General features: G+C 44.2%; 1 protein-coding gene across 1 annotated transcript; it reads right to left on the bottom strand.

The window, feature by feature from the left end:
- Nucleotides 1–1532: 1532 nt before the first annotated feature.
- On the bottom strand, nt 1533–24674 carry ACCS (1-aminocyclopropane-1-carboxylate synthase homolog (inactive)). The gene is made up of 15 exons (XM_074955312.1): nt 23817–24674; nt 21512–22134; nt 19899–19958; nt 17371–17441; nt 16670–16739; nt 16070–16136; nt 15392–15489; nt 14635–14712; nt 12743–12843; nt 11987–12076; nt 10853–10898; nt 10560–10701; nt 9777–9919; nt 8970–9123; nt 1533–8760 (listed from the first exon to the last, which is right to left on the bottom strand). Exons 1-15 carry the CDS (start codon nt 24451–24453, stop codon nt 8462–8464), a joined length of 2679 nt encoding a protein of 892 aa, XP_074811413.1. The 5' UTR covers nt 24454–24674; the 3' UTR covers nt 1533–8461.
- Nucleotides 24675–26878: the final 2204 nt, after the last annotated feature.

Genomic DNA, 26878 nt, shown 5'->3' with positions numbered 1-26878 from the left:
TGCTGCTGAGGGAAGGGAGGGGAAGGGGACGGAGGTTGCTGAACGCAGCGGGCTGATGGATGCCCATACAGCGCCCACAGGCACTTCCTCTATCTCTCTGTGCTGTTCCAGGGAGAATAAAATGCATCTAATCAATCGTAGCTGAAAGATTTAAGGAGGCTTTATGGTAGTTTCTTTCCTATAGGAAAATTTGGGAAGTTTTCCACCGAGAAAGAGTTTTGCAAATTATTAATGGCTAAGTGAAGTAAATGCAAGGAGCCCTTGCTGTTCTGTTTAGCAACCGCAAGAAAGACACGCTATATCTTTTGACAGAGATTTCCCTGGAACTTCAGAAACACTAGCTTTACTAGTTTGTATTCCAGTGGTGTAGCTGAACCAGACAAGTCTGCAGCACGCTGTATTATTTTTAGACTCTTCTAGGTTGCCATTTTTTATCCTGTAAAAATACTCATCAGCTTCTGGGTGACTGGCCATCAATTTTTATAAATGTGTCAGAGTCCAGATTTTTTTTTTCGCCCTGCTCTCTCTCCTCCTTTTAAAGCCTGCTGTATACAAGTCTTTTGAGATGGTGGGGTGTGCATGATTTCAATTCGTGCATCAGATTCTTCCATTCACAGATCTTTAGCATCACAAGATGCATTCTTCTGCTGCACACAGCTCTGCTTATCGTCTATAATGGGTGAACTGTCCAAGTACATAGAATTGAAGGCACGGGCAGGTAGAATCACCATAGTGCCTGGTTATGACTCTTCAGTCAGCTCAGCATTCCTTTGCAATATTATATCTCCTCCATGTACAATGGTGCAATGGGTGTGTCAGATTCAGGGATATCGCTACTCAGTGCTGTGACAGCACATTCTCAGAAGCCACTTTAATATAAAGGGAGATCATTGCAAAAGTGAATGACCAATTAACCTACGGGGGCCATCCCTTCCACTTTTCTTTAGCCCTATGAGGCAGCATAACCACCAAATAAAGGTTCATATTTTGCTTTGAAGCATCTGGTATGGACAACAGTCGGAGATGTAGACTAGATACAACACAGTTCTGTTCCGGTGCAGGAGGAGTCAGGATATCATAATAGACTGACCATTGGTCTGATCCAGTATTTTAGTTTTCTGTATTCCAACAAAATGGCAACCTCATTGAACTGAGCCTTTTCACTTCCTTAGTCAATGCAATTTTAATCAGTGGCCAAAAAGTTATGCTACTGAGCAGGGTGCATCACATAGACTATATCAAGCCGCATAGACTATCTCCCTGTGCCCCCCACTTGCTGGGGGAGAAGAAATGTATTGTATAGCCATGACAAAGCCTATACTGGTTGATGTCTATATTCCCACTTGCTGGGGGAGAAAAAATTTATTATATAGTTATGTTGCCAGCACAGAGTGCCCAAGGCAACCAACAGCTGGGTTCGTTGCCCAGTGTGCGTCGCGCCAATGACCACAACGGGGTGGAGAAGCAGAGAGATTTATTTGGAGCTCCAAATAGGGCGCAGGGAGACTGAGCTGTCTCAAGTCCTGCAGCAGTGCAGCAGATTCCAGTATACATTTTATACCTTTGCCTACTTCACTACACAAGCTTATGCAACCAATCACCTGTTGCCCCATACAATACCATAGCCAATCAGCTAAAGCAGCCAGTTGTGTTTTTCCTCAGTAGTATTGCCTGAGCCTTGCCTTATTTGGTCCTATTTGTTACCAGTTTTTGCTAAACATTTCTGCCTTCTCTATCTGTTTCCCAGGCCGAAGCTGGCCTTGGCTGGTGAGCCGTGTACACACCTGTTTGTGTGCTAGCTTCCTCGGAGTTATGCAGGATCACAGAGGGTTCAAGAAGCAAAGGGACCTTCGTTTATTCGGGCCAAGAGCAGGAGGGCTTCCTCGACACTCGTGGTCTTCCACCCTCCCGAGTTACCTAGTGTAGTGCCCAGTGTCCCCAACAGTTATGACATAGCCTATATTGCTTGATGTCTACAGCCCAATGCCCCCCCCACACACTTGCTGGAGGGGTTGGGGAGAAGAAAGGTATTGCACTTTAGAACCCTGCTTCTCATAGCACCAGTTTAAGAGCAGGAAATGCTAGGGGTACCTTGCAGCCAAGTTTTCCACAGAAATGCTCATGTAATAGAAATACTGATTGCAAGTTGTCTGTCATTCTATATTCTTCTCCTTCCCAAAAGCACTCAGACAAAAGGCAGCTATCACGCTTTGCAGTGGTATTAATCTTTAATCAGTCGAGTGTTTTCTGCATTCAGGTGTTCAGGGAAAAAAGGGTCACAAGGAGGATCTGTCTAGAATAACTAAGCACATGTGCGTAGGCTGTGCAATCAGAATCTGGTGGGTAACTGCAGGGAATAGAGAGAGCAGCTAAAAATAGTATTTGCTTCCAGGCTTTCTCCAGTCTATTTTTGATGCTAGATTTTAATAAGGTGGTTGACTTCTTACTAAAAATGACTGTTCCTAGCAAATTAAGGACAAAAAGTAGAATATTTTTAACCAACACAGACTAAAGTACTTTTGTTGACTACAGCTAAATTGAGAACAAGGCAATGGTCAGTTGCCAGTGATTTATATAATCAGTAATAAATAAGACACTGCTTACTACTCTATTAATTTTGGTGAAATTTGGAAAACTGGAAGGAAGAAATGGGGGGCACACAGAGCCCCTAGCATCTGGTTAGCCAACCCAGCACTTCAATCAGGTCACAACTGTCTACAAATCAAAGAACTGGTTGATGGCAGCCACTAACATGCTCGAACATAATAACCCCCATCTCAGTCCTGGGTCATCCTCCCAATAGAGTTTAACATGCTGATAAATCATTCAAGGGATCTCCCAGACACAAAGAAAATAAGTAATAATTGTGGGGGGAAAGGACTGAGGGGAGCACATAGAACGCCTGGTGAGGGGAGAACAGGAGACACTGGTGGGGAAAAGGGGGAAATGGAGGGGAATACAAAGTCCCTACTATGGAGGGGTATAATGGGGGACAATGGGGACACAGAGCCCTGTTGGGAAGGGGGAGACACACAAAACCCCTGCTGGGCAGGGGAACGAAGGACTCTGCTATGGGGGGAGGGGGTAGAGGGAATGGAAGGACACAGCACCCCAGGCTTATGGCAGAGGTTGGAACAGAGATTTTCCCCCTGTGCCAGGTACTGTGTATGGGGGACAATGGTATGGGGAAGGTGAAATTGGGGGGAATTTTAGGGAGTTCCTGAAATGGAGCAGAATGGGAGGGTGGAACATAAGGATATTGTGGTGGGAGGGGAAACGGAAGAATGCAAAGAGCTCCTGTGGTAGGCAATGAGCTCAGCCTACAGAAAGTACAAAGTGTGCATGTTGTTCTGTCAGGACCTTTTCACATCAACATCACAATCTTACTCCCATCCAAATGATGAAATACATCCTAGAATATCTAAGGAGCTGACTGAGGAGATATCTGAGCCATTAGCCATTATCTTCTAAAAGTCACAGAAGACTGGTGAGATTCCAGAGGACTGGAAAAGGGCAAATACAGGGCCAGTCTATAACAAGGGGAATAAAGACAACCTGAGGAATTACAGATCAGTGAGCTTCGCTTCAGTACCCAGAAAGTTAATGGAGCAAATAATTAAGCAATCAATTTGCAAATATCTAGAAGATAATAAAATTGATAAGTAACAGTCAGCATAGACTTGTCAAGAACAAATCATGTCAAACTAACCTAATATCTTTCTTTGACAAAGTAACAAGCACTGTGGATAGGGGGAAAGCGCTAGATGTGGTATATCTTGACTTTAGTAAGACTTTTGATACTGTCTCTCATGACCTTCTCATAAACAAACTAGGGAAATACAACCTAGATAGAGCTACTATAAGGTGGGTGTATAACTGGTTGGAAAACCATTCCCTGAGAATCGTTATCAGTGGTTCACAGTGAAGCTGGAAGGACATACTGAGTGAGGTCCCGCAGGCATCAGTTCTGGGTCTGGTTTTGTTCGATATCTTCATCAATAATTTAGATAATGGCATGGAGAGTACACTTATAAAGTGTGCGGACAGTACCAAGCTGGGAGGGGTTTCAAGTACTTTGGAGGATAGGATTAAAATTCAAAATGATCTGGACAAACTGGAGAAATGGTCTGAATTAAACAGGATGAAATTCAATAAAAGGACGAATGCAAAGTACTCCATTTAGGAAGGAACAATCAGTTGCACACATACAAAATGGCAAATGACTGCCTAGGAAGGAGTACTGTGGAAAAGGATGTGGGGGTCATAGTGGATCAAAAGCTAAATATGAATCAACAGCGTAACACTATTGCAAAAAAAAAAAAAAAAAAAAAAAAGCAAACATTCTGGAATATATTAGCACAAGTGTTGTAAGCAAGACATAAGTAGTAATTCTTCTGCTCTACTCTGCACTGATACGGCCTCAGCTGGAGTATCGCGTCCTGTTCTGGGTGCCACATTTCAGCAAAGATGTGGACAAACTGGAGAAAGTCCAGAGAAGAGCAACAAAAATGATTAAAGGTCTAGAAAACATGACTTATGAGGGAAGATTGAAAAAACTGGGTTTGTTTAGTCTGGAGAAGAGAAGACTGAATGGGGACATAACAGTTTTCAAATACATAAAAGGCTGTTACAAGAAGGACGGAGAAAAATTGTTTTCCTTATCCTCCGAGGATAGGACAAGAAGCAATAGGCTTAAATTGCAGCAAGGGAGGTTTAGGTTGGACATTAGGGAAAACTTCCGGTCAGGGTAATTAAGCACTGGAATAAATTGCCTAAGGCAGTTGTGGAATCTCCATCATTAGAGACTGTTAAGAGTAGGGTGACCAGATGTCCCATTTTTACAGGGACAGTTGCGTTTTTCGGGACTTTTTCTTATATAGGCACCTATTACCCTCCCGTCCCGTTTTTTCACAGTTGCTATCTGGTCACCCTAGTTAAGAGCAGGTTAGACAAACACCTGTCAGGGCTGGTCTAGATAATACTTAGTCCTGCCTTGAGTGTAGGGGACTGAACTGGAAGACCTCTCAAGGTCCCTTCCAGTCCTACAATTCTATGAAATCTTTCCAATTTATTTTCAGCCAGCCGGGAGGAGTCACTTTCAAGGGGCTTCTGACAACAGTCTATTGTTTCTGAAGAGTGTTAGCTGGGACAGAGTTTCCCTTTTCTGTTCCAAAGGGAATTCAAACAGTCACAACTCATCTTGCCTCTGCTTCCACAGCTACATTCTCAGTTTCTGGGGACAGCCAAGCTTAAGAGTCTGGCCCACGGATACCTTCTTAGATGGTCCTCACACCTGTAAAACCATTTGCATGTAAAAATTGGCTAACACGCAGCACACATGAACAACAAAGCATGCAACCCTCTAGTATTGTTTTCCTTACATTAAAAAAAAACAAAAAACCAACAGTCCCCCTCTTGCAAATATGCACGTCTCGTTGGCTCTTTTAGTGTACAAGAAGTAAAATAACCCCCTTAGTATTGTTAAGAAGAAACATTTTACCGACCAGTGAACATGAACAGCTGGGAAACACCCATTTCAGAGCTGTATATTAAAATAATTTCAGAGTTGTATATTAAAATGCACCAGTTCTGGGAACTACTAAAAATCAAGGAGAAAATAGAGCCAGCACCAGTTAATGGCTTGCTTTTGTTTATTACAGAAATCTAAAAAAGAAATAAAATAAAATAGTGTTTTGATTTATTACTGCCTAAAAAGTCTTTTCATGTTCTTCATTTCAGAGAGCCTTCTTCACTTTGCTACTGCTAGACTGAAATTTGTGCAGCTCAGCGACTCCTTGGGAATGTCACAAAGGGGAAGGGAGTCAATTTGTCTTTCCTTTGGCTATCTGTTCTGGCATTTCTCTTCCCACCCTCTTCAAAGATGTAACCATCTCAATAACTTAAATCATGCTTTACCTTTCACAAGCAGAAATTCGTGTAAATGCGAAATAAATTTTAAATCAGCACAGACAGAATTTACTAAAAAAATATGGCTAAAATCTGAGAAAAAAAGGATGAATTAGTAAGCAGATAGAAAGCTTTTAACTACTGCATTGTTTTGGAACCATACCCTTTTCTAGCCTCCTCCACTTAGGCATCTAAAAGCACTTTATGAACATTCTCACTCCATGCCTGAAAGCTGGGGAACATTATCCCCCTTTTACATTTGATTCGCATTTGTCACATTGATTGTGGCAAGAATTAATTCACTCCTAAAATCATATAAACCCAATTTTTAGATAATGTAAGCTGCTTCCCATCCCATTTAATGATAGACACTGCTACCTTATCCCTCACTTTATACAGATTAACTGTTCCTTTTTCCTTGATAGAGGAGAGGCTACATACTTGCATGGAGTGAGCTGGGAATTGGTATTCGCATCAGCGATGTCTTTCAGTCAGAGGAAAGGTGTCTCTTTTGAAGCCAATGGCTTCTTGAGAGATATACTGCAGGAAAGGACCTTCTTGTGTAGGGTGAGTGGTTGTACGTACTTAATGCTCTTTCCCTTATTGCTTGAAACACCCCAATCATTGCTGGTATGAATGCCTGTGAGATCTGGGAGCCCACCTCTTTCTGTTAACTCTCAATCTTGTTCTTCACATATAATATCAATGCTGAGAGGAAAGTTCCAGGCTGGATCAAAGAATACTTTTGTCAGTGTAGCTCCTGTTGCTCTGGAAGATAGTTTTACTATACTGATGGATAAACCCCTTCTATCAGCATAGGCTATACTACAGGATTTTGCTAGCACAGCTACAGTGCTGTGGCTGTGCTGGTATAGTCCTCATAGAGGTAGACATGACCGTTATCAGATTTCAGTAAATTCAGCTATGTTAAAACACAAGCTTAGTTACCACCAATGGTACACCTGGGCACGTAACAGGAGTGGAGATCCCCTTCATAGGTTATATTCACAATCATTATTTCTTTCTTTTCCAGGGCACGATTTGCTCTTGGTCTGCATTAACATGGATGGCCTAATCTACACTTAAAAAAGATAGGTTGACATAGCTACAGCACTCACAGGTGTGAAAAATCTACACCCAAAGACCATAGGTATGCCCATTTAACACCCAGTATAGATGCAGCTAGGTCGACAAAAGAATGCTTCCATCACTCGGGGAGGCGGTGTTCCTATATTGCTGGAGAAAACCCTTCCATCACTGTCGGAAGCATCTACACTATAGCACTACAGAGGCATAGCTGTGCTGCTGTAGCACCTATACTGTAGACATTCTGTAACTCCTGGATGTGAACATAATAAATCTTGCTTTGTCTCAGAGGAAATCAAACTAAGGGCAAAGGAAAATGCTTTATACCGAGAGATCAGTTTACCAGCTACATTACAGTTTACCACCATCACACAGAATGCAACTCAAACAGGCCCTTTCAAAGAAAACTAAAGAATCTTGTGTAACCAGAAAGTTACCCTCAGAAGCTGTCTGATGTAACAGTCTAGATTACATTTTTTAAAAGTTTTTCGATTTTGGGGGAAGGTGCTGACTTGTCGGCTCTGAAGAGCCTGGCAGCAGCAGGGTGAACACTCTCTATACTGTCCTGCCAGAGTGCCTTATTTCTAACCAGAACATCCTCCTAGCATAGTGGAGCTGTCTATTCTCCATGACCCTCTGCATCCTTTGCCCATTTTGTTGGCAGTTCCTGCTGAGAAGCTATCATACCCAGTTGTGATGATGTTCTTTTATATGAACACAAAAAGCTAGACTGAGATAGCCAAGCTCATTTAACACAGGGCACCAGATCGCTGTATTATATATTTTAAAATCACAATGGACCTGAGGCTGTAGGGGAACTAGTGATCCAGAAGTGAAAGGCTCCATAGTACTAGTTACCGAAGTCATTCGATCCCCTCTGTTGGAATGTCTCTCTCTCTCTCTCACACACACACACTCTCTCTCTCTAAGTGGTCTATATATGAATACACGCTTATTTACCCCCAGCTGAGAGTCAGGGCAAGTGCTTGGTTCTAACGGTCAATACATGTCATATTACAGTGGCTTGATGAGGAAACACATATTCTGGGGCTGAAGGAATTAGTTGTCTCTGCACCGCATTCAGGGAAGAATATAAAAAATCTTAATTATCTCAAGTTTCTGTCTCCCTGGGAACAGTGAGAGGAAACAAGAAGCAGCATAAACGATGACACCATGGTGCCTTATAAAAAGAGCCAAGAGCTCATTCATTTGAAATGAATTATAAAATATGAGGCAAGGGGCAGTGGCAGAAGTGAGCCCTGCATCCCCCACCCATACCCCAATACAGGGAAATGGACTATACAATACAAAGCAGAGATTCCAAGGAGGGGGCCTGGGTAGCAGGCTTTACAAAGTGATTTCCTCGCTATACAGAAAATATATTCTTTGCGAGAAGTCAAATACCAAGCACTTAGGGTCTCCGGTGTCAATCCCTGCTCAGATAAGGCCCATGGAGGAACAGGGGTCCCTATTGTTTCCCCACCAGTTTGCTGAACACGTCATAGATTTCTGGCTTCTCCTGTGCAAACTGCTCTGCTGTGTTCTTCTGCAGCCAGTCAGATGAGCGCATCTGCTGCTGCAGGAGGCCAATGAGGTCACCAAGGTTGGAGCCCCCAGTAGAACCAGGCTCCTGGTGACGGGACACAAAGATGACCTCGTCTGTACTATCTGCTTTGCCATCCTGGTCCGACTGGCAGAGCTGGTCCTTGTCCTCAGAAAGGATCTCATGCTCCCTCTCTTCCAGGACTCTACGGATCCGCTGCATGCCTGGGATGGTGTGAGGGAGAAAAAAAACACAAGGGTGACAACAAAAGCACAAGAATCCCCAAACCTTTGTCAAATCCAAATGGACTTGGGGTAGGGAAGTGAAGAAAAATGGAGGAGCCCAGGAATAGAAGGTAATTTGAGAAGGGAATGAGGTGGCGAGAGCTGCAGACAAGACTGGGTGATGGAAAGGGGAAGGAAATGCCACACACCTAACTGTAGTCGGTGGGTTTTGTCAGCAAAGATGATACGGAACCACCCCGGCTCACTGCACTCAAAGGCTTTGCCACAGGACAGCAGAACCTTGTTATCCAGGAATCGCCTCCAGAGCAGCATCTCCTCCTCAAACGTTCCTGTCCTAAGGTACTGGGAGCAGAAGAGTAAGGGGTTAGTAACTTGCAGGTCACTCCACTTGGAAGCCTCAGTGCTCAAGATCAGTAGTAATGGAATTGGGACACAGCCCACAGAGCTCTAAGGAGAAGGCTTTCACATGGAAGATGGAGAAGTTTGGGTACCCAACTCTCTTTAGCCACAGGGAGGAGCAGCAGGACATGGGAGCACTGAATTGAGGCGGGGGAGGGGGGAAGTGGGCAGCCCCCACCAAGGAAAAAAGATGAGTAAACTAGAACAGCCTGCAGAGATTTTTCTGTGTCCCAGCTGCTGTGAATGGGTCAAGCAGTGATCCCCATGGGACCTGGGAGACTGGTGAGTAGCTAGGATCCCTGAGGAATTGAAGCATTTGTGGTTCCTATGAAGAGGGGTTGGGGCAAAGATGGTGAAAAGAGACAGGATGCAGTTAGAAAAGATCCCTAGCAAGAAGGAAAACGTGTATACAAACTAGATGGACCCATGAACCATGCTTACAAAAATATCCTGCACCTCTTCCCTCCAGCTCATCAGAATGATTAATTAGGATTTAACAATGTGTTCATACAACTACATCCAACTCTCCTCCAGAATCTATTGTGCCAAATGTTTGCCTAGCCAGAGGAGCAGCCTCCTCTCCTGAGACCACTGACCTTTCGGAAATCGATCCAAACAAAGAAGCCGGCATTGCGGTTGAGGAAGGGAACCCCAAGGGTCTTCAACTCATCTGTCACATAGGTATGGGCAGCTTTGAGACGGGCATGGTTGGCCCGCAGGTATACTTGATTGATCCAGTCTAGCCAGGAGGAGAAGAAACTTCACAAACTGACCAATAATTCAGTTCCAAAAAGATTTCCTCCATGATTATCTCTGATATATGGAGTGGGATCATAAAGCCTCTATCCATCTTTCACCCTAGCCCCTTCTTTTTTCATCCTCACATTCTCCTCCACTGCAGTACCCTAGAACAAAAACACTATTCAAGAACTTGGTGCCTGTCTTGAATTCTATCCTCTTATCTAATCTCCTGGTGGAAGTTTCCCTAGGCCTCAGATGTCTGTTGTGAAGCCTCTGCAATTTGCTAGTGTGCAGTCCAAGACAGAGCTAGAAATCTAGTTCTGTTTCACTCCTCCCAGAAGCTCATATCCCTTTAATTCTCCCCAGCAGACTTTTCAAAATGGTGACCGCTGTTGTCCAAGTAACTGCCTCCAAGCTGTTGCTTTAGCCCTGCTCACCCTGAGTGCACGTTCTCTTTCAATGACAATCCTGTAAAATTGTCAACCACATCTGACATGCAGCCCCAGGATTATGGAAGATTGTCATTTTAGCTGCTTTAGCTAGAGACCCCTTGGGAATGTAGAGGACAGATCCTCTGAGCTCCCAGGATAATAGAGAAAGGCAGATGACTATGTGTGAAACCACTCTCTCAGACTCGCCTCTGTCTCGGAGCAGCTGTGCCACTTTGTGTTGGACAGGTCCACAAACTCCATGGAAGTAACACAAGGAGGCCACTGCATTGGCAACATCTTGGTTCTCAGTATACAAAGTGCCAAAACGAATCCCAGAGACAGCAAAATCCTGCAGCAAATACACACACACTGATTACCCTACTGCAAAGGAATGCAGGATCCCATCACCACTATCTTATTCTTTCCAGCGCAGGGTTAAGGCCTCGTGGAACATCAGGCTGATTGCATAGCTGAGTTAGACCTGGCATGACTGCACTCACCTTGCTAATTCCCCACATCACATGAGTCCTCTGTGGATCAGGCAATCTGCATGTAGAAGGATGCACACAAGGCAGTTAGTGTCATAGGTGCTGAAGCTTTTGGATCACCAGTGCAACATTCCAGAAGCAAAGCAGCAACATTTCACAAGGACAGACAACACGCCAGGAAACACAAGTGAAGCAGTACAAGGCTAAATGGAACCTACCTTTAAAGGGACACTAGGAACTCATTTTAGACCCAACTTTTGTATGTCTTAGGTATTTATAAGGCATACATCATTATATTATCTAAGTGTGATACTAGTTCCAAATTATAGGCCAGACTGTTAGAGCTGCACATACAAAAGTGCACTCAATTCTAAAAGAATCAGGCCCCTGCCAATATGTTTTATAAAAACTAAAATGACTTTTTCCACCAATTGTTTTAAAAATGTCAATGAAAACATGAGATTTTTGGGGGTGGATTTAAATTTTCCCTTGCAGTGTTGTGAATCCAAATTCAGCAACAGTGGGCTAGCACCTGAAACTGAAACTGACTAGAACCAGAAAATAAAATGGACCAATCCAGTTTCACTGTCCCAACTGAATAGTGCACAAATAAGAAAAACAGATTAAATGGGAAAAAGTAAAAGTAAATTTAAAAGTTCTCTGTTCAGCAATCAAATGGGTTATTAGCAACACAAGCAAGGAATATTTTTAAATATGTGCTTTGTAACTGCTGTGTCCCTTTAAAGCATTAACTAATAAAACCCGTTCCCGGATAAGTAGTAAGATCCCAGTACTGCTGCTCCTGCATAAAACAAAAGTAAAGAATGAAAAAGACTACAATCCTTACATGCACCATTAGAACCAGGGGAAGGGGCAGCAGTGTTTGGCAAAGAAAAAGAAAGATAATGATCAGCGGGAAATGAAACCTCCTTTTCAAGTTTTTAGAAACCTTGCAAACAATGGACTAATAAACACATTCAAAAGTGTATCAACTTGCTAAGTGCACTGGCAAGAAGGAAACTGTGAAGCAATCAACATGAGGCAGAGTCTACTGGGGCACAAGTCAAATCCCAGCCACAAACCACCAACATGACAACATGCTGCACAGTTGCTAACAGGTGGCCAAGGAAGCAGTGCAGACTTTACCTGTCCATGCCCAGAACGCTATGGAATGTGGCTGATTCATCAAAAACCGACAGCATGTAGATCTCGTCGACTATTACATGCAATTCATGCCTGGAAGGGAGAAAATGGAGATTCTGAGAGAATTGTACTCTCATAGTCTGAGAGCTGCATCATGTATGCAGAAAAGCAGATTGAGGTCCATCAAACTCATTTCTTGTCACTCACCACAGCCATGACACATAAAGAGTTTTTAGACATTGCTAATGCAGGCTTACTAACTCTCTCATTTAATATCCCACTTGAGTAAACTCTATCACCATCTACAAACGAAAGACAGAAATTTAAACGGGAGCGGGTGGTACATGAGAAGGCTGTAATCCCACAACTGTCTGTCTTCTAATGTGCACAAATGGAACAGCTGTATCCCATGAAAGGAGCATAGCTGAGCTGCTGTATCTCACCATATCCCCATGAGTACGCAGCAGACATAGCAAATTAGCGTCTTGCATAGCTCACTAGAACTCCAATAAACTGGTGTGGCCAGTTTCTCTTTGGGCAAGTGGTTGGCCAATCCAAGGGTGGAGAAATGACTGCGTGGTCCACCATCCTATCTCCCCATTCTCTAGTCTTAAGCCCTTTGCTGTGTGTACCAGAATAAGTTATTTTCATGGCAGAGAGGAAAGTTAGAGCCAGAAAGACACAGACACACTGACTGTTTCATCAGACTCAGAAAGCCATCTTTGATCTGGGTCTCCTCAGACCCTTAAACTGCCGCACCTTTTAGCAAACTCCAGGTAGTCCCGTAATTCTGACAGGGAGTAGAGGTCCCCTAAGGGATTTTGGGGGTTCAGGAGAATTAAGGCTTTCACACCAACACCCTATAAAACAAAAACACAATATAATGTTAAAGGAACAATACCTGTGGGGTAAATCTTCAACCCCCTTTTCTAAAACCATGAGACTCCCCTAATAACTCACACCTTCACCATGCACAGCAATGGCATTGCACCCCAGTGCCCAGAGCTGTAGGAGAAATTCAACTATGGGATGTTTTAGCAGGAGGATGAAGAGATTCTTGAAGCTACCTGGTTCATAAAGTACTTTGGAGCCTGAGGGATGAATGAGCTTCTGGTTTTAAGCACCACTGACATCTGGTATACTCATCCCTGACAAAGACTATCCTACATTTTCCCCACTGTGAAGAGGAGCTGAATAGATGCTGCAGCTGTGCCACTGCAGCACTTCTGTGTAGACACTACGTGCGCCAACAGGAGGGATTCTTTCATCAGTGTAGGTAATCCACCTCCCTGAGAGGTAGTAACTAGGTCAATGGAAGAATTCTTCCCTCAACCTAGCGCAGTCTACACTAGGGGGTAGGATGGTTTGCTGAGGAGCATGGATTTTTCATACCCCTGAACAATGTAGTTAAGCTAACTTAATTTCCTAGTGTAGACCAAGCCTTAGATGGGAAGAATAGAGTGGTGATGGTATCAATGAGTGGAGTGGGGAAGTCAGAACTCCCAAGAGCATGATCAGAAACTGCTCACATCCCAGCAATTCTTTGGAATGGGAGACCACAGAGTGGATAAAAAATGATTATTAAAAAAATAATAAATCAACATTTTAAATTTAAATTAAATTAGAAATTGACAACCTACATTAATGCCTAAACTTCTTATAATCTATTAAAATAATTTAAATAAAATAAAATATTATAATATTAAGCAGTACATCTCTGCTGCCAAGTTTTAAAGAAAGTCAGATCACTGAACTGTTGGAAGTCACTAGCTAAGCAACTGGAACCAGAGTCTGTTGACATGCTAAACCAGCTTTTGACAGCCATAGCCAGTTCCGCAGATACAGAGAGAATATTTTCCCCATTTCAGTTTATTCAACTAGTTCAGTTCAATGATTAATTAATTCAAAGTCAAGAACCTAACCGGGAGTTGAAAAAGCAGGAAAGCTCGTTTTCCCTCTTCCAATCAATGAAAAAGAATTAGGTGTGAGAAGATGAGATCTGCTAGTTCTAAAATCTTAAAGAACATGGTGACCAGAAACAACTAAATTCATTATCTACAGATAATACTTCATTTGTTTAATAATTAGTTTTAAATGCATACAGGTTTTGATAATTTTTTTTCTATATGTACCCTGCACATTTAAGGTCATTTTATTTCTTTTAAAAAATGCTGTTATTGTGCATTTCCATCCAAACAAAGCTTGACACAAATCAATAGTAAAAAGTCAAATGATATAATTGCTTAAATAAAAGTGCATAGATACAGTGTATTCTCCTGCTAGCAGGAAGAGGCACCACATTTAGTGTAAAGGCTATTAGTTTCAAATCAACATTTTTAATGGTTCCCAACCAATGAGAATCAACCTTTCTTTAGGAAAATAACTAAAAAGTGCAAAGGAAAAACATGATTAAGATTGATGATTTAAATCATGATTAAAATTGGTGATTTAAAAATCAATCTACCCTGGGAGATCCCAGAGCAGATGATGTTCCAGTGATGCAGAAGTATGTATGAGGAGGTTCTACACCTGTATTAGAACTCGCAGTTAAAATCTGCCCAACGCTTCTTCATCCTTCTAGATCTGCACCCCCACTTTCTCCTGCAGACACCACCAATGGTCCCAACAAGGCAAGGTTCAGCCACACTCACCTCTGACCGGGCATCCTGTAGGGCCTTCTCTAGCTTGTCCACTGTGAGCTGGAAGGGCCGGGTGCTTGTTCCGGTGATCTGAAAGGCACCCACAAGATAAAAGCAAACAATGTTTCTACAGATCCTCCATCAACCATTTCTGCACAAAAGTATTTCCCAAACCACAAAAGCCCAGCAACAACCCAGATTCCCTCTTCCTCACACTACGGAGGGAACAAGGAAATAAATAAAATCAAGGAGATATCGATACTGGATCTGCCATATACACACATATTGTCTGGTTATCCTTGGACAGACAGGACAATGCAAAGCTCCCATATGCTGCCCCATCCCTGGGATCACCTTGAGGAGGAGAGTTCAGTTGAGACTTATTCTATTCTTGGTTTTGCTCTGTAAAAAATGTCAGGCTTGCAAATTTCCAAAATTCCATTAATGTTTGTTTAATGGGAGTAAAATGCTGGACAGAAAGCTAGTGATCACATCATAAAACTGGAAGCCAGTCAGGGAATCTAGAATTCTAATCCTGGTTTGCACACTGAAACTCGTTGTGGCTTGGTAAATCACTTAAACTCTATGTGCCTCAGTTTCTTCAACTGTAAAATGGTGGTGCTACATGTAAGCTACAACTAAGGAGTGTTGTGAGGACTCTTTGCAAAGCTCTCTGAAGCCAGAAAGCACAATGGCAGTGTTATTGTGCCTTCCACCAATACCAATCCTTTCCACCTGCAAAGATTTGTCCCCCCACCCCAATTCTTACCTTACTGTCTAAATAGGCATAGACCAGCTTGACGTTGCCATACAGGAACAGACTCTGGGTGATACCACCATAAAAGGGGGTGGCAATCAGAACAGCTTCTAAAAATCAAGAAAACAAAGCCAGTTATCCACTAAACTCATGATCTTTTCTTCCTTACTAGGGCACTCCATCCGAGCTTGGAAGCTTTTGCTTATGGTTCCATTTTTGAGGTCCACGGGAATGTTTAAGAGTTAAATTTTGTTTGCTTCCCTTTAGCAATAATTTTGTTTTACTTTTAACTCCCAATTCCAGGTCTCAGAGCATCAAACATTCCCTGTTGAGAATCCACTCAACATGAGTGCAGTCCACATTTCTAGAGCTACATCCAGAGGTGCAACTACATTAAAATCGGAAAGAGAGCAGGGAGAACCAGAAGTGAGAATGCAGGAGACCTACAGTCCCACTGAGGAGGATATACATTTGATAGTAAAAAGTTCGAGGAGACATCCTCCTCACTTGTAGCTGCACTGAAAAAATATGGCATTTGGCAGAAACTTGGCAGAAATTCCACAGTAAGTCACGGCCACTCCGCAGTCACACCCCAACATACAGTATTTGTATTTTGTTGTATTTTGACTACCATGTTGCCACCAAACAAAAAAGTATATTTTCAAAAAATCATCCAATAACCCCACTTACCCCCTGGATCACAGAGAACTGTAGCCAATGCAGAAAACAGAGAGCCACAACCATTCAACACAATAACCTACAAAAGAGACAATGGGAGCTGATGTTAATCCGGTTCACTGGAATGTACCACCACAAAAATAATTCTTGACAATAGCACTGGAATCTGCTCTCTCCTCAATCCTTTAGCGGACCAAAACTACTCTTGACTCAGTTATGAATCCAGCTTCAGGTGAATCAGCAGAACAGTGCAAGGGGGCCCTGGAACTGGAATGACTAAGGTGCACTGGCATAGTAGGGCCCAAGACTGGCGCAAAAGGGGTTACTACAAAGAATGACTGAGGGCCACTTGCAGGATGGCGTTGGATGCAAGAGTGAAAGAACAAAGGAAGCTACATTGTAGGACTGAAATACATTAGCTGAGCTGCATGTGAAGAATGTCTGGAAAGGTTGCATGTCACCTTCCTGACACTAGTGATCAATCCCTCCCATTTACATGATAAAAGATTGAGACAGGTCACACTTAAACATTAGTAAAATAAGATAGAAGAACCTGTTTCACAGTTCATGGCAATATGTTAGAAGATACATCAGTGAAAAGCAGATACCCACATTTTCTGCCTTGAGAGGTGCAGGGGCCTTGCAATAATAGGTCAAAAATCGAGCCACTTCCTCCCGTAAACTGAGAAAGACAAAAAAGCAAAGATTGATTCAGTTTATTCTCCAAGAGGCTGGGCTCTCCACAGGTCCTCATCACAAAGAAATAAAGCCAGGACACTTGACAGACTAATGTATACAGCTAGGAAAAAATAAACAAAGAGGAAAACACATACCCTGGGCCACTTATTCCATACTATGGAGGTGGCTTGCATACACAGCAAAGGTCATGGAAATGATTTATAACTCCACATATATTTCTGAAGAATTTAATTTGTCAAGACATAGAACATAGGAAGGAATAATGGTCCAGCAATGTCCATTACAATTGTAGAGAACAGTGGGCACATCCACCTACTAGACATGCACAATACTCTTCTTAAAAAACAAAACAAACACAAACTGGAACCCACTCAGATATTTTGGAATTGGATGAACAGACAAGGCGATCACGTAGGGATTTAGAAGGAAGAGGAGAAGGATATAATAGCCTAGAGAAGCTTTATCCAACCAATCCAGCAGAGCTGGTTTGTACTTATGCATTCTGAACAACCTCAAGGTGGCCTTTTCCCATAGATGCATGAGGAGAACATCTGTATTATATTTAGAAAGCAAGTATTTACAAAGGGAAACTTCTGGGAGATGAGGCTACTTACAACATATGTCCTTTCCAATCAGGATATTGCAGCAGTGGAGGCTCCATGAGGTTCATATCACTCTGCGTCAGCTGTCAGCAACAAGAAGGGGACAGGTACAACCATTAAAATCAGAAACACAAACCAATTTATGGACCATACTCACATGTACATACACACACCCCCCACTGACTTCAGCAGCCTTATGAGGGTTTTAGAAACTACTTGGCCATCAAAATTATGCAACAATGCTTCCTTGCACAGAGATCTGCAAAAAGGAAGCACAAAGGCTAATACAAAATGAACGCCCATGCAAAAGAGATCTCTGTGGAGGACTTTTTGAACAAAGCAGTCCTTAGGGCCCTGATGAGGGCCTGCCCCAAGTTCTGAGGATAGTAGCTTTCAACTAACTGGGAAAGGTGAAGTTAACTTCTTGAAAGTGCTCCTTTGGGTCTTTCTCATGAGGAAGGAACTCCTTTGGGTTTCAAAAGGAGTTTCACCTTAGTTGAGGGGCTGAATCAGTTGCCTTTAACAATTTTTTTCCAGATTACACTTAAAAAGTAAGTATACGGTCTTCATTTAATTATTTTCAAAGCTGTAGCTTGCAGAGTTTCAAACAGCCCAGTCCAAACAAGTCACAAAGGGAAGCAAAGCAGTGATCAGAGGGGGTGTATTTTATATGAATGGAAATGAATCAACAAACATTTACATATGGTGCATTCTCATAGATTTCATAAAAGGAGCCCAGATTTAAGGGTGGGGACCAAAGGGGGAAGAAATGCAAAGGACTAAGAGGGAAACCAACATGCAGATGTTAAATCTTATAAAGTAATTTAAAAAAAATCTGGGTTGGGGTTCTGATGCTGTGAGCTGGGGCTCTGATGACTTGAGCTACTGCTCTGGGGGTTTAATGGGATTGCCTTTCATCCCATGTAGAATAACAACCTTGGGCGGTATAATCTTTTACTCTATTTACACAGTTGGATATGTATCCTGAAGTCTGTGCAACACACAAGTGTGCCTCATTTGCCTTCTCTCCTAAACTCAGCTGGCACAGAACTGGAACATATCAGCAGGCTTGGCCCAAATGACAACACAATGGGAAGTAAGGAGTCCTTGAGGGTGATGCTGCAGAGGATGATGAAGCCAACTGGGCCAACTGGTAGGGAACAACATCCGAGACCTCATCTCTGGGCTGTCAAGTCCACAGAACATCACCGGACTTAGGGGTAATGAACTGCAGACAGAAATCTGGTCAGTTACTGTTTTCACTTACAAAATATAGGCACTGGCTTCCAAGTTAGTGGCAAGATTGCCTTCTAATAACCTCCAGTAGCATACTGTTCTGTGAGTCAGTGCAGTAGCACTAGAATGTGGCAGTTCATAAATTGGAAGAAACATCTTTTCTCAGCTCTGAGCCTGTTCCAGTATGCACGAGAACAAGCTCATCTGGTTGCTGCTGATAGGCAGGAGCAAGTAACCCACTGTCATAACAAGGCTAATCAAGATGCAGTTGTTCTTTCTCTGACATGTTAACTGCAGACATTACACTAAGTCTCAGGGGAAGAGGTAATGGGGGAAAGGAAGGAACAGCCTAGACATCCTAAAAGGCACCTTTCAGGCTTCTGCACACAGCTATCAGGCAGAAGTTCTGCCTTACCTGTTCTGTTAGCTGGAAGGCCGAGTGTTGGGGTAATGTCCCCCCGAGTCAGTGGCATGGCAGGCAGAAATAAAACAAGGAACATTTTGAGGGTTGGCAGTGATGGAGTGGGAGTGAAAGAACTTTAACCAACTACAGTAGAGACTTGCTGTGCCACAAACTGAGTACCCCACCCTTCCTCACCTCTAGTTAGGACAAACTGCTGTCTCCCCAAAAAATAGCCTGAATCTGGGTACATGGCTTAATGAGAAACAAGACAGCTTCCTTTGGCCCAAGCAGTCTACAGTTTGAATTATACTGTCTGTACTGGGCCTTTCCCTGGTGTAACTAAGCAAGACCACCAGTGCTTCACCCAGTTTATTGGTAATACCCTCACTGGTACCAAATCCCCTCAAGCTTTGAGACAGTTCAGAATTGGATCAAAACTGTGCAGCTTGATAACGGGCCAAATCAAGCCCCCTCTGTCCCTAGATCTGGACACCCCTGAATTGTGAGACTTGGGCTCACCTCTACGTTAACTGAAGAGCTGTCAGCAGGAGAAAAGCAAATGTACTTTACTTTCATTTGGCTCTGTATGCCAGGCAGTGCCCCAAAGGCAAGGCCACAACTGGGTGATTAGAAGACACCATCATTTCCAATCTATCTCTGAGAAGATAACTTAAAGAAATGCACAACCCAAAATGAAATAGGGAAAATGGACCAGCCAATGGCCTTCTGCATCAGTGCCAGCATGGAAGAAAGGAAGAGACATGACAGCTAAAAGGTTAAGCGCTCTGGGAAATTATTGCTCTGTGAGGGATCTGAGCAACAGTTGCAATCCAAGCACATCATCAGTACTAAGTAGAAATTAAGTGGAGTATTACATATTTCTTCTGGGGATTGGACTTACCCGCTTGGACATTAGATCAAAGCAGAGTTTATTCTCACTGGTACCAAAATTAATTATTCCCTGGAGAAAGAAATAAATCATTGTTTAGGGAGACAAACTACCACTAGGCAGCACTACTTGCATTTCAGCTTTGCTGTTGCCCCTGCTGCTGTTACTCAAAAATCCTAGCAAGGTAAAGGAGATAACAATGGATGAAAAACAAGCTTCACAGAACACTCATCACATATGTATAAACTAGTAATTTATACAAGTGCTTAATTTATTAGTCAGTAAATACTCTAGGGATGGGTATAAAACAAGGGTTTATATTAGTTTATATAATGTGTATAAGTAATTTAACGTTAAATTGACTTGTTAATGTAAATCTGACCTTAACACAAGTTTATACAATTTTTCCTAGCTGAGAAAGCTGGGATTTATATTGCTGTGACACACAAATTGTGCTTTGGAAATATTTCCATGTTCAAAATGTGTGTTCATCAGATAATGACATTGTATTCCACCAATTTACTCATGGATATGGAAACTTCATTTTTTACACAGTGCCAAGTATAAAGGCAGGTTAGAGTATTAGCCTTTTCTCCTGGCATGCTCATATCAAAGTACAATAAAGTACTGAGAGAGAAAAAAAAATTAACATATTTTCACTTCTGAGGCTAGGGTGGGTCACTGAACAAATTAAAAAAAAATACACAGGGTGGTATACTTATGACATTATTACAGGTTGGAGCCAGTTTTAGGTATTGAATTTTAATACCTCTTGTAAACAAATGTAGGCAACACTGAAGAAATGATAACGTTTGTTCCTTGGGTTGCACTTATTGTATTGAATAATAATGTGATATTGGTATACTTTGTTTTAAAGGTTCTAATATACAACTCTCATGATACTGCATTGCAGGAGAGACAGTGTTTGATGAAGTTAAGATTAGTAATTTTAAGTTAAAATTGTTGATGTTTAGGCTCAGAACCTAGGGCTTATTTGTAAAAAGCTCACATAATTATTTCTTTAAAAATTTAAAAAAAAATACATTACCCTGAAATGTTGTAAATCTCATACCTTTGCAACAAGCCTGATTATATTGTACAGAGTAAGTGACAGGCAAAAGGTAAACAGGCAGCATCAGCTTTGAATGGTGAATTTAAAAAAAAAAAAAAAAAAAGACAGCTTTCTAAATGTCAATGGTGCAAACTGCTCCTTGGGTTCTGAAAAGCCAGCTGGGTCTTTCTGCCTCTTGCATCATCAACAGTGATAACATGTTGCAACCGGAACTTAGTGGATGACATTGGAGATGATGCAGAAGGGAGAATAAAGTTCCACTTGCTCTCCTGTAACTCTATTGGCTCTACAGGCCTAACAATAGTTTTTGACAGGAAATTGAGCAGCCGTGACCCAAAGCTACACAGGGTGCCGCTCCCTGCTGTACAGGGGAGCTCATTTTATGTAATGAATTTTCTATGCTTTATTAAAATGAAAAGATTGACCTGACTGGCATCTGTGAGATAAAAAAAGTCATGTTCTAACACAAGCCTTGTCGGTGAGTCTAAGAAATGACCCTGTTTGGTGTTTCCCCTAGCAAGAAAGAAACGCACAGAAGTGGAACCTCACTCACATTGGGGTTTTTGTCTTCATCGTACTTGTCAGCATGATAGGCCTTGTATCCCTCTTCTGTCGAGCCACGAAAGAGATTGGCAATGTTTCCACGAGCTGAGAGGAAGGGGCTGCTCTGGAACTCGCCAGGGTTACAGAAATTGTACATGTCGGTCCTTCTCTCAGAATGTGGTCGCCCTACATGCATGGCCCTCGCCTCCTGTAGGCCCCCTCCTCCTCCCATCCCAGCGATGTCAGACAGCACCTGGATGAAATCCAAGCCCCGGGGCAGTGCAACAGAAGAGGAGGAGCCGCTGTTGCTCTGCTTTAAGATGCTAAGCATCTGAGCAAAGACATTGAACATGCGGAACTCATGCTCCCGCTCCAGTTCAAAACGTCGCTGCTCTAGCTGCATCCGCCGTTCCTCCACTTCCATATCCCGCTGTAACCGCCGCTCCTCCATCTGCAGAAAGCGCTCCTCCATGGCCCGCTGTGATGTCAGGGTCTTCAGTAGGAGGTCATCAAGGGGGTCCTTCACTCGCTGGCCTTTCCGTTTCTTCCGAAGGCGGTGCAAGGTGGAGAAGCCAGGCCGAGGGCCCACACTCTGCATCCGGGATGAGGAAGCCAGGTTGGGCTCACTGAAACCTGCAGATATTCAGAGACAAAGGGAAAACTAAATTTGCAGCAATTCATTCTAATGATGACACTGCAGCATACTGACTGATGTGAACATACACTACTGCCCTCTACTGGACCAGTTTGACCCAGGTCTGCTTAAGTAGCCCCATTGCCTTTCTCTGACAAGAATCAGATCTGTCCATGGTAGAATCCCACAGGAAGGGTGAAGTCAAATCTACTAGGTACATCCTGAATGTTGAAAAGAAAAAAAAACAAACATGTTTTTCCTTTAACCTCATATGTTGAATTTGACATTATGCAACCAAGCATTGGTCTATCTAGTTCAGTATTCTGCCTCTGGCAATGATCCAAACTAACTCTAATGAATGACAAACCCCCTCTCCTAAATAGTGCACTTGGCCAGTTGAGCAAGCATAAGGGTGAATGGAAGAGAGGATTCCTTCCTGACCTCACAGTGATCAGCATGAGGTCATTGTCTCTCTCCCGCACCACCATGCTGTCTGTATCCAAGACTCCATCCATTCCAGACTGCTCTGAAATCCCAATGACAGGTTTCAGAGTAGCAACCGTGTTAGTCTGTATCCGCAAAAAGAACAGAAGTACTTGTGGCACCTTAGAGACGAACAAATTTATTTGAGCATAAGCTTTCGTGGGCTACAGCCCACCTCATCGTATGCATAGAATGGAACATATAGTAAGAAGATAGATAGATAGATAGATAGATAGATATACACACACACACATATACACACATACAGAGAACATGAAAAAGTGGAGTAAGAGGCTAATTAATTAAGATGAGCTATTATCAGCAGGAGAAAAAAAAAAACTTTTGTAGTGATATCATAACATTCAAAAACCGGTAGGAGAACACTTCAACCTCTCTGGCCACTCAGTAACAGACTTAAAGGTGGCAATTTTGCAACAGAAAAGCTTCAAAAACAGACTCCAACGAGAAACTGCTGAGCTTGAATTAATATGCAAACTAGATACCATTAACTTGGGTTTGAATAAAGACTGGAAGTGGCTGAGTCGTTACACATATTGAATCTATTTCCCCGTGGTAAGCATCCTTACACCTTCTTGTCAACTGTCTACATGAGCCATCTTGATGATCACTACAGAAGTTTTTTTCTCCTGCTGATAATAGCTCATCTTAATTAATTAGCCTCTTACTCCACTTTTTCATGTTCTCTGATATATATATCTTTTGTATTTGCACAGGGCTCTAGGAATGCAAGGTCAGTGGATTCATCCAGAGGGTTCTAGCCTATCAGTGAAAAGAACAGGGACTCCTATCACAATGTGGTATGAGGACTCAAGAGAGCCCTTTTAATGTTCAAATGAGACCACAAAATATGAAAATTCTATCTGGATTTGAGATGCTTTGATAGAATTAACTACATGTAGGAATCTTGCACAGCACCTATGCCTGCCTCTAGGAGGTGTCAGTCCCTCAATTTCACACACCGTAAAGTGCACTGATTTTATGTCTTTTATACCAACCTGCACTAAGGGACATTTCAGGAAATACTGAAAGGCTATTAATGCAGAACCTATTACTCTACATTAAAATTGTTTAGGATAAGGAAACTCAACAGAATACAGAGGTGGTAACATCGAGACGCACGCTCTCTGTGGGAAATAAGACAGAAGCCTCAGGCTTGAATGAGAAGAGACTGTCCTACCTGAAGGTGAAACACTGGTTTCAATGGGAATTTCCACCCTGGAGATAGGAGAGTCATTCTGGGCCCTGTCCAGAAAAGCTCTCTCCATCTCATGCTCCTCAGGGGAGCCCTGTTGGTAAGACATGGATAGTGGGGGCTCCGGGGTCAAGCAGTGTTCATCAGAGTCCACCTCTTCACATTTGATTTCCATCAGCTCAGGGTGCTGAGAGTGTCCGAAAGGTAGAGCTGAGGGGGTGAAGTGGTGATGGTAGTTCTCCACCATGCTCCCTTGCAGTGCCTGCTGAGACACCACACTGCCACTCAAGGAACTGTAGGAGATGGAGGGCCGGCTGGTCAGCACCCGGTCCATCACCTCATAGAATTTCCAAGTCCTGCCACCCCTTGGGGTCTTGTTGTTGTCCTTGATCCTGCGGTACTCCAGCTTCATTTTTTTGATTTTCTCCCGGCACTGATCCCCAGTCCGGTGGATGCCCTTCTCCCTCAACACCTCAGCAATCCGGTTGAAGACATGCTGGTTTCTCAGGCAGCTCTCCAGCTCCATCTGAACTGACTCATCAGCCCAAAGCTGCAGGAGCTCCACCACTTCAGGGTCTGACCAATTACTGCCCCGCTCGTACTTCTTCCCCCGAAAATCCATTATTCCTGCCCCACCCCAGTAAAGGCAGGAACTCCTGGGGCACGTGGCCAGGAGTAACTGAAGGGATGGGGGGTGAGGAGATGGTGACAGAGTTTCCGTACTTAGCCCAGGTGTAACAAACCCCCAGGAACGGGGGGGGAAGGGCTACTAACACGGAGCTGGGGTCATTTGTGACAGGAAGGCCTGGCTTAGCCAAACCATTGGGGCAATTCTCCACCTCAGCTGCCTCAGGAAGGTTCTGCCCGGGGTTGGGGGGCTCTGCCCCCCTTTTCCCCGCCTCGCGGGAGCTCTGCCACTTCCCTTTCCCTCGGGCGGAGGCTCTGCCTCCCTTCCCCCCAGGCGGACAGCTAGCTCGCTTGGGCCCGGCCAGGCTCGGCTCGGCTCGGCTCAGCCCAGCACGGGTCAGCCAGTTCGCTCTAGCCAGGCTTCTAAGGGACTGGGCGGCATGTTCACATCCGGGGTGACGGCACATGCGTGCTGCCCTTATTCCGGGATAACTTTGGTCCGTGTCAGTCACTCGCCTCGCTCTCCGCGGCCGGGCTGGGCGAGCCGCACGGAGCCCCTCTTCGGCCTGGCCCCGCCTCCGCCCCTCCCCCTGCGCCCGATCGGCTCCTGCTCATCCAACAACGGGCGGAGCCAGCGGCGCTTGTGCCCGGGCAGGGGCTGAGGATGAAACTTTGCGCTGGAGGCGGGGCGGGTTTGTCGGAGAGCCACGGCCGCTGCCGGCGGCGAGCTGAGTTCCTCGGCCCGGGCAGAGCCGTTCTCCCCCAGCCCCTCCGCGGCGGGCTGCCTCCGCCCCAGCAGCTCCCCGGGTTTTACTGAACCCCCGCCCTGCCCCCAGGCTCAGCTGTTCTCTGCTCGGCGCTGCCGCCCCCAGATGCTGAGGGACCGGACGCAGCCCGGGGTGGAGGAGGCAGTAGGGCGGGGCCCGGGCCGGGAACCGCGCCAAGATCCCCCAGCAGCAGAGCGAGGGGCGCTGGAGGGAGCGGACGCTGTCCCGCTGATTTCCTGTCGGAGTGGCGGTCGGGGACGCGGGCCTGGGGGGCGCCGCAGGTACGGGCACGCCGCGCGCGCACGGTCCCGGCCGGGCACTGCCGATGCGGGGAGCGCCGCTGCTGCAACCGGGCCGAGCCCCCTTTCCCTAAACTGCCTTTAGCCCCGTTCTACAAAACCAGCCTGGCCCGCTCCTCGGGCGTGGCCTCCGCCAAGGGCAGGAGCGCCGCGGTTACTTTCCGCTGGCCTTCGCCGAGGAACCTTATTAGGACAGGGGAAAGACCGTGGTCCCTCAAGCTACTCTGCCTCTGGAGAGGTGTTGGCGTCTGGACCCTTGTCCAGCGTGCCTGTTTTTCTACTACAGCTTCACAGACTCTCCTCCCGTGGTGGGTCTGTGGGGAATGTGTGTGCCACAGGTCGCAGAGCCGCATTTTTGGCTGCAATTAATGAGACTAAAATTTCCCGAGTCTTTTTTGCTTTACAAGAACACAGGATAGTCGGTTTGTTGGGCAGGCGAAACGGTCCCTCTAACAACTGCGGTGATTAAAGGTGGGGAGCAGATGAAGGGACTTTTTACTTCTGCAGTCACCAACTCAAATCCCTCATGATTCCAGATAAAGATTATTTCAAATTAGACACCAGGCACAGATCTGAAGTCTAAGAGAGCTGCCTCTTCACATTAAAGATGAAGATGGCGGCTAGAAGCAGCATCGTGGAATTTAATAAACTGTACTTCGGCCACTCTAGTTCAATCCGTAGCACATCCAGTTGTAAATTTCCAGTCCAGACTTGAGCTCTCGGGGTGTAAGAAAGGTCCTATCATTTACTGTCTGTGAAGCAGCACGCACACTGTCAGCTATTAAATAATAGACCAATGCATGTATGTGCTCTGTCACATCACAGCGCTTATCCATTAGTTTCCATAGTGTTAATCACACAAAAAGGTGGTGCTTTTCTTTTTAGAGAGAGTGGTCTGAGCACAAGAATTCCTAAAATCTTAGCTCTCCTACTCACTCCTTCTGTGGACTTGAGTAAGGCTTAGCCTCTCCATGACTCAGTTTCCCGATCTTCAAAATGGGGACAAAAATCCTGACGCGCTCTCTCTAAACAACCCTAATGATTCCTCTCCAAATAGCAGCACCCATCCTTTTAACTAGAACTGTTTTGTACCACTTTGCAAAGCGGACACTGTTGGGTGGTCCCTTAAGAAAGGCTTTCCTGTACACTCTTGGGCTCCTTAGAGTCCTACCAAATGTAACAACTACCAAACTATTGAAAATTAAGAATGTGAAAGACATAACAACCTTGGCTGTATCCTGTCAGCATAGACCAAGTTCATTAAGGTGTCAAAGGATCTTCTGACACGTCCACAGCTGCTTTTCCATTCCCCTCATATCCACCTCTGGGACCAGAGGCGACCCGTGCCTGCCGA

This window comes from Natator depressus, chromosome 6 (assembly GCF_965152275.1).
Source record: "Natator depressus isolate rNatDep1 chromosome 6, rNatDep2.hap1, whole genome shotgun sequence".
Lineage (NCBI taxonomy): Eukaryota > Metazoa > Chordata > Testudines > Cheloniidae > Natator > Natator depressus.
The sequence above is the reverse complement of the archived record's forward strand: the minus strand, read 5'-3'. Positions and strand labels throughout refer to the sequence as shown.

Coding starts and splice junctions, on each gene's coding strand:
- ACCS (XM_074955312.1), bottom strand. CDS start 24,453: ATGGATTTTCGGGGGAAGAAGTACGAGCGGGGCAGTAATTGGTCAGAC. Junction 12,077..12,742: donor TACCTGGAGTTTGCTAAAAG/GTGCGGCAGTTT, acceptor TCTCCCTTCCAG/GCATGAATTGCATGTAATAG. Junction 9,124..9,776: donor TTTGGATCGATTTCCGAAAG/GTCAGTGGTCTC, acceptor TTCTGCTCCCAG/TACCTTAGGACAGGAACGTT.